At 40.5% G+C, this 7,251-nt stretch overlaps 1 protein-coding gene across 5 annotated transcripts; it reads right to left on the bottom strand.

Moving 5' to 3' along the window:
• Window positions 1–3,066: 3,066 nt before the first annotated feature.
• Window positions 3,067–6,584, bottom strand: LOC118504458. Of its 5 annotated transcripts, none has more exons than XM_036038953.1 (5): window positions 6,432–6,584; window positions 5,299–5,761; window positions 4,540–4,971; window positions 4,030–4,395; window positions 3,067–3,821 (listed from the first exon to the last, which is right to left on the bottom strand). In XM_036038953.1, exons 2-5 carry the CDS (start codon window positions 5,351–5,353, stop codon window positions 3,721–3,723), a joined length of 954 nt encoding a protein of 317 aa, XP_035894846.1. In that variant the 5' UTR covers window positions 5,354–5,761; window positions 6,432–6,584; the 3' UTR covers window positions 3,067–3,720. The 5 variants fall into 5 exon arrangements, with proteins under 5 accessions (XP_035894846.1, XP_035894847.1, XP_035894849.1 ...); XM_036038954.1 differs by having other exon boundaries at window positions 6,402–6,576; XM_036038956.1 differs by having other exon boundaries at window positions 5,299–5,543; window positions 6,402–6,576.
• Between the last annotated feature and the right edge of the window lie 667 nt (window positions 6,585–7,251).

Here is a 7,251-nt window from a genome sequence, read left to right as displayed (position 1 = left end):
CCCGTTATTGCAAATGTCCGATGTGTGCTAACAACTTATCGCCTGGTAGGGAAACTTTCTCATTTTACAAACAGCTTAAAAGCGTTAGCTGTAACGTGTAATGCCCTAGTGTTATCGGGCCGCTTTCCGAAACGCTTGACCCACAAAAACGCTCTCATAAATGCGTAGTATTCATAAATGTGGACAGGGGTTACCGGGGACATCGATAAACGGAGGCTCACGCCCTTTACCGGGAAGCGATATCCGAAAAACTTGTTGAAATATCAAAATGCATGAGTCGGCAATATAAACCGGGGGTACGCATGGCTTGCAGCTGCTAGTTGCTTTTATGTTTCCCTTGGTAAGTTGAGATAGGCAGAACTTTGCTTCTCTTAGGTTCTTGTAGGCAGGGGTTTGTTTTTGGAACGTATTGGATTAAGATCAGCGCACAAGAAGAGATGGAAACAATCGTAGTGGTATTATCATAATGTTTGTTTGTTATGTTTTTGTTAAAGTATCGTTATTTAGATGTTACCTTTGTTTATTATTGTGTTGTTATGGTGCCTGAATTGTGTTTATGTACTGTAGTCTTGAATTTATTTTAAAATTAAATAAAATTTTATGCTTGTTGATTTGGGCAGCATTCGGTTAGTAAATTTGCTCAATACACATAAACAGTTTTCTTGTTAAACTTGTTTTGTTTTTCGAAGGACGCATATGCATATGCATAGGGCTAAAAGATGGTAAAATATAAGAAAGCTGACGTTGAGACAGCCTAACGGGTTATGGACTCATGTCTGCGCACATAATATCAACCTTTGTATTCGGATACAATTGGTGCTCCGGTGTCGGGGGCAATAGCGGTGTCGATTTACACACGGCAGGACCGGCGGTCAAATCCTCTCCAGTTCACCTATTCGTTCGCAGATCTGACTATCCAGCTAAGGGGTAAAATCAAGGCACAGAAAGCCAGAAATGACAGGCCAAGACCCTTCGGTCAAACAATTTGAATTGTGCATAAAGACTAATAGCAAGCTAACATTAATTTGGGTCGATCTAGCGAGTGGCACCTTAATATATAAAATTAAGTCCATAAAAAAGCCATAAACGAGAATGTTTCTAAGTGTATTTCGTAGGAATACATGAAATATCTTTAAAACGTTTAAATGCATTCCATGTTACTTTCATCATTGAAATATCATTGACATGTATTTCAAAGTTGGGGGGAAATATCAAAATGTTGTTTCTAACCATAAAACGAATACGATTTTCTAAAAACCTACACCACTCGGAATGAAGTAATTGCGAAAAATACATTCAAACCACCTTTACCGCTAAGTATTCAAATCACCTTTTTTATGTTCACATTAAACACACAATCTTGCATTCACCTGCTGGTAGGTTTTCATTACCTTGAAAAAGTTAGTTTGCATAATAAAAACATCGAAAATGAATGTGGTGAAATGCGAAGGAATGCGAAGGATTGTTATTTGAATTGTTAATGTAGCGATTGATTGGTTTCGTCAAAAACCAAATGGGCGTGCAACTGGCGCAAATAAAACATCATTTCGCTGGAGTGGGTTTGCGCTGTCTTCTCGATGGGTAAAAAAAATCTGCATCACCTTAAAACTGACTGGTAGAAGCCGCTGGTAGAATAAGAAGGTTGTAAAACTTAATAAATAATGTTATTTTAAGTATGTATTTGTACTTTACAATCTCCATTCAAAAAGACAGACCGACCAAAAGAATCACCCTCGCAAAAGCCTTTCTTTGTTGAATATGCTTTGAACAGCTAGCCATGACTCTTATCTTACCCTTTATTAAAGCCAGTGTATGAGTTCCTGCGAGGGTGTGTGTGCATCCTTATTGTAAGGAGTAAGGTGAGTTGATAAATGATAACTTGCCCTGGTTACAATGCGAACCCCATGGTTTCGGCATTTCGTAAGGTGTTCATATAATTTGTTTCGCTAGTTAGTTCGCCGGTGCCAAGCCAAGTAACACTGATGCCGCATGAATTTTTTATATCATGAAAGTGAGTTCGATTTTTTTTAACCTTCAGCAGCGCCAATAAATCACGGCATCGCGTGAGGTTCAGTGCTTCAGAGCTAGTGAGTAGCAGTGGTGCGCTAGACTGGATTTTATCTACAGCCCAATCTGGGCTAAAGCACTGCCGAGGGAATGCTACTGCTCCAGCCATACAGTTCAATCAGCGCAACGACGACGACGACGACGACGGAGGTGGTATCGTACCGAAACCTGCCTAGTGCAGGTGCCAAAAGGACGGCTCACGTTGATGGTCTCGGTAAATTAGTTACAAATACGAGTTTTGTACCAACAACTCCGGTACGTATGTTTGTCAGCAGCCAACGCCACGGCAGCGAAAGGTTGTACATACAAATGAGAAATGCCAATGCTTTCGGGAGACATTGCTCAGGGACGGTCTGGGAGTCGGGCGATTATAATGAACTAATTTATACTTGTCATTGGTCCCGGCACTTTTTTGTGACGGCCCTTGCCCCAGCAAAAAAAAAAACAGTGACGTGAAAAATTGCCTAGCACCAGCAGGTCACATGTCAGCAAAACCCGTTACAAGATCCAAAAGACAGCACGCAGACCAGCATCGGTCATGGCGTCGGTTCATCAGCCGTGCGAAAAGTCAAGGACGCACCTGAACGAACCACTTGTCGACACCATAACTTGTTTAATCGATGGCGAGATTCATAGACATCCGCATCCTAGCAGCGGATTCCAGCGGGCATCGATCAACGAGGAAGATTTATGGGACGAACGCCATTTATTGTCAATCGGAATGATGATATTTGGACAATGGTTTGGTAGCGATAGTCCTGCTGTACGTGTTAGTATGTCTATTGTGTAGTATGCGTAACGAGGCATGCAGAAAACGGACGGATGTATTGAAGAGTAGAATAAAGAAAAAATATTCTGAGAGATTTCTCATTTCGTAGTAGCAATTGTGCTAATCTGCAGAGATAGTTTGTATTTCTCAACTCCATTTCGTTTCCTGGAAAGGATACTATCCTCTGCCATTTATTATTTCTACACTTCACTGTAATAAAACAACATGTGTGTAATAATGCCATGGTAAAGATAGTTTGCCATGTTTGACAATTTTATTTACAAAAACCAAGAACTGCCTCTCAAGCCACTATTCATTCGTTAATTTATTATTTTTTTATTCCCTGGCACTCGCAACGTCTTTCTCTACAGACTAAATGAAAATTTGTTCATCGGAGTATTCATTGCTACTTAAAATGTACAACGTGGTATCTCATCTATTAAGTTTTACATTATTTATACTGTGAGTTATTTTTAAACTGTTGCTATGACGGGCTTCGAACGGAGAGGGATTTACTGTACACATCTTGTCTATTGCACCCTTACTTCTGAATGCGTTCCGTTGTACGGAGTTTTGAATGTAATGAATACAAATGATTGATATCTTTTCCGTTATTTACAATTTTTTGTTAGTATTGATTTCTTAATTGCTTTTTGATAGTATTTAATCTACGGTTTAATGAAAGGATAATGCTGTTGCTCAGTAATAAAACAAAATAAATGAAAAAGTCTTTTAATCATAAACTAGGTTATTAAGTAGAGCAGTCAAAATATTGCTAAAATAAATAAACTTATTCTATCTCTTTGTCTTTCGGGAAATCCTTCTTGCTGAATGTGCTTTGCGATGGGATTTGTGTTTCACATGTACTCTAGCGACACATACTATCACCAATTTATGCGGGCATGTATTGGACATATTGCATAAACCACAAGGCTTATAAAGGGCACTAGTAAGATTTTGCTTCTGCTCGTGTCGTTACTTTTCACTGAAAAGAAGAAAGTTGAGATAATCAAGAAAGAAGTATTAGTGATTTATATTCACAACAAAACTTAAACCAATTATAAAAAACCATGTTCAAACAAGGGCTAATAAAAAGTGTTGTGAACAGAGCAATAATAACCGATGTTGCAATTAAAGAAGATAGATAAATATTTGTAATGAGTTAATGTGATTGATTAACCCTACAAACGTACCTAACAGCATGGCAACACGATTGTCGATGGATGGTTGCTCCCATTGGACGATGCTCTCCTGTCCGCCGCGCCATAAAACGGGCGATAAGTTTGCCACACACTTAATCCGTATCGTACCGTCGATATAGTGCCGATGGTTGACGACCATGCTCAGCCCAAGAAAGGTGGTAATCAACCCGTGTTGATTTTGTACCGACGGATAGTGCACGAGACTGTTCGGGTCCGTCACCAGCACATCATTCAGATGCCACTGCAGCGTGGTGGCTGGATACGACCGACCGGAGGTACAATTCAACTCCATCGTTTCACCATTTTGGAAGCTTTGCCGTCCACCGTCGCTTATGTGTGGACCATCCTTTGGAACATCTGTACCGACAGCGGGGAAACCCGGTTGCGATGCAAGAAACCCAATCAAAAGCAAGACATTATGTGTCAAACGTCTATGTGCGTCTAAGGGATGTGAAGTGTGTACGGGGAGGATTTTTTTTATTTCTTGTTACAGTTACTTACATATCACATCCAGCCGGCCTTCACCCTGAACCGAGTCGAAGCTGGGCGCCTCGGCCGAGATCTCACAGCGATAGATACCGGAGGATTTGAGTGTTAACCCACGCAGCAACACCTTCGTACCGTCGGAATGGTTCGGATCGACCCGGATGCCCTCAATTTTGTAGCTCTTAATCGGCTGCGAGGCGGACGGCACGTACCGGTAGAACTCCTCGTTGTCTTTGTACCATTTGATGGAGTAGAGCTTTTCCTCCTCCTCGAAGGGCTCACCCAGATAGTCGTTCTGGTAGGTATGATGTCGTCGATTGCCTCCATTAAGCGTCCCATGCCCTTTTCGCTGGCCGTTCAGCTCGTAGTGGCACTCGAGCAATGCGGATTCACCACGAAACTTGTACGGTGGTATTCGTACGGTTTTTAGTTTTAGGCCGAAAATGTCTGTTAACGAAAATAAATATACAATCCCCGCGTCGTTATGAGCTAAGCTTGGTAAGTTTTGTTTATGGTTTTTCAGATTTACAAGGGTTTGAAAATAAATAAAACAACACATTTTGTAAAAAAAATCCTACATTCTTGTGGTGTGTTGTATGTGTTCTTGTGTTATAAATTCATGTTATGGGGAAAATGTTTAACAAACGATGATGAAGATGGAGTTTAGAGCTATCTGCTTGGTTTAAATTGTATCATAATTTTTTATCAGATAGAACTTAAAGTTTTGCAATAAAAAACCTTCTTGGGAAAAATCTTTAAATACCATTGGCCTACCTGTAATCAGAAAACACGTTGCAAGTAGACCAATCCAACTGTTCACTAGCAGCATTGTATCCGCGTGTTGTTTCGTATTACGACCATTCGTTAACAGCCGGCTTCAGACATAGCATATGTACGCACTCAATCACTCACATTGTGTTTTGTTGTGTTTTACGGTGTTTTTTTCAGCTCAATCACTCGTAGCTCGGTTCTCGTAGATTAATCAAACAGATAACGCTGTCATGTACACACGCACTTCACTGATAAGTAACCGATGATATTTTACCGCGCATTTGAAGCAAAAAACATGTTTCAGTAGTTATATTTCTATAAATTTAAATTTTCCGCACCAAGCTATTAAGCTCACTTCACAAGCGCTCCGGCACGCATCGAAATCAACAGTTTAGAGCAGGCACTACAGAACAAAGCGTTGTATAGATTTTTTCTTATATGTTACTCCACTTGTACATGGAACAGCCTGTAAATAAGCAAATAATTAAGCATTAAACACACAACACGCTTGGCAATAGTTTGAAGGATTGCCACTCGGGTTTAATTCGTACGAACGTGATCGTCAGAAGAAAATAAAAAAGAATCACTCAACAAGTACGTGCTCACAGCGCTTGTCTGCAGGGTGAAAAATGCTCGAATGTGCCAAACGTTTATTTGTAAACTGTTGTGTGAATACGCTTTTGTATGTTTTTCACTATTCATTCATTTTTCATAACAAACGGAGAGCACTCATCCCCATGCATCGGGAGAAAGCGGTGCTCGTGGATCAGGTGTTCACTTGTGCGATGGAGGCGCCCGATGTTTTACAGCAGCAGACGCCTATTGTGTGCGATGGATGGTGGTGGTACGGGTTGATGGTTTGTTGACAAACCGTACACTTATATCGACAACGTAGTTGACTGGGTAGCACTACAAACGTCCTTTACGTCAAGTGAATCCAGTTGCGAAATTGTGTGGTTTTACAGTCGACTGCAGTGATCCAGCGTTTCCTGAATTAGTTCTTGAAATATTCACGATGTAACATTCACTTTTACACGGTAATTTTGAAAACTTTTTACCCGAAATATTTTTTTAATAGTCAAAAGTATAATTTCCACTCAAAGTACCTTCCACGGTTTGTTCCTTCAATACTTTACCGTAAATCGAGCACATCAAAAAGAACGAACACAAACAATCAACAAAACGATTTACGAGTGAAGTTAAGAAATGCCGCCACAACCGTACGCACTAAACGTGTCTTTTCGCGCTCGCGACTCAGATAATACTGTCGAATGAAATATGAATGTCGCGAACGGATCACGTCGATGTCTGCGGTGAGTGTATGGAATCAGCATCGTGCTGGTTTCGGTTCCGTATCGATTTCTCGAGGTCGACAGCTGTTCGGTATTTTCCAGGTGCTGAGAAACACTCGCCTTTTTGGCTTTTCTCCTGGAGCGTGATTGGAAGAGTGAGTGGAAATGAGTCCTTCTGTCACTGTGCACTGTGAGTTACACTGGAATGGTTCTCTTCGAGCTCGATGCACTGCGCTTAGAGAAATTGAAAAAGGGTTTGAGGGTATAAGCTCTCACATTATTATTCATTGGAAGCTACTCGCCCTGGAAGAGTTGCTTTTGTCTACGATGCACTATGAGCACCATGTTTGGTATTGTGCAAGGTTCAAGAGTTTTGTACAGCTGTATGTTGCGTTAAGTTAGTATAAAATCTCCGCATATTTAAGTATGCGTGTAGCATAGTGGTTGTATGAATTGATTGCTATTTAATTAAAATTTCTGCTCAATAAGCCACTTAGTAGGGTTCGCTTTTGCAATAAGCGTTGTGAACTCAGACATTGTTTCATTGTTATTTAACATAATTGTGATGCTACTCGCAAGCCTTTGTTCATAGCTAATAAGTCGAAATGTGATAAGCCGTCAGGGTACATACATGCCTAGAAACAATCAAATATCAAGCGTTTCA

Source organism: Anopheles stephensi, chromosome 2, assembly GCF_013141755.1.
Source record: "Anopheles stephensi strain Indian chromosome 2, UCI_ANSTEP_V1.0, whole genome shotgun sequence".
NCBI lineage: Eukaryota > Metazoa > Arthropoda > Insecta > Diptera > Culicidae > Anopheles > Anopheles stephensi.
Note: the sequence above shows the minus strand (reverse complement) of the source record. Positions and strands in the feature narration are given on the sequence as shown.

What these genes read in the sequence shown, in the direction of transcription:
- LOC118504458 (XM_036038953.1), bottom strand. Translation starts at nt 5,353, where the DNA reads ATGCTGCTAGTGAACAGTTGGATTGGTCTACTTGCAACGTGTTTTCTG. An exon ending in AGGCCGGCTGGATGTGATAT is followed by an intron (nt 4,396 to 4,539) that starts GTAAGTAACTGT and finishes CTGTCGGTACAG; the next exon opens with ATGTTCCAAAGGATGGTCCA. An exon ending in TCGTGTTGCCATGCTGTTAG is followed by an intron (nt 3,822 to 4,029) that starts GTACGTTTGTAG and finishes TCTTCTTTTCAG; the next exon opens with TGAAAAGTAACGACACGAGC.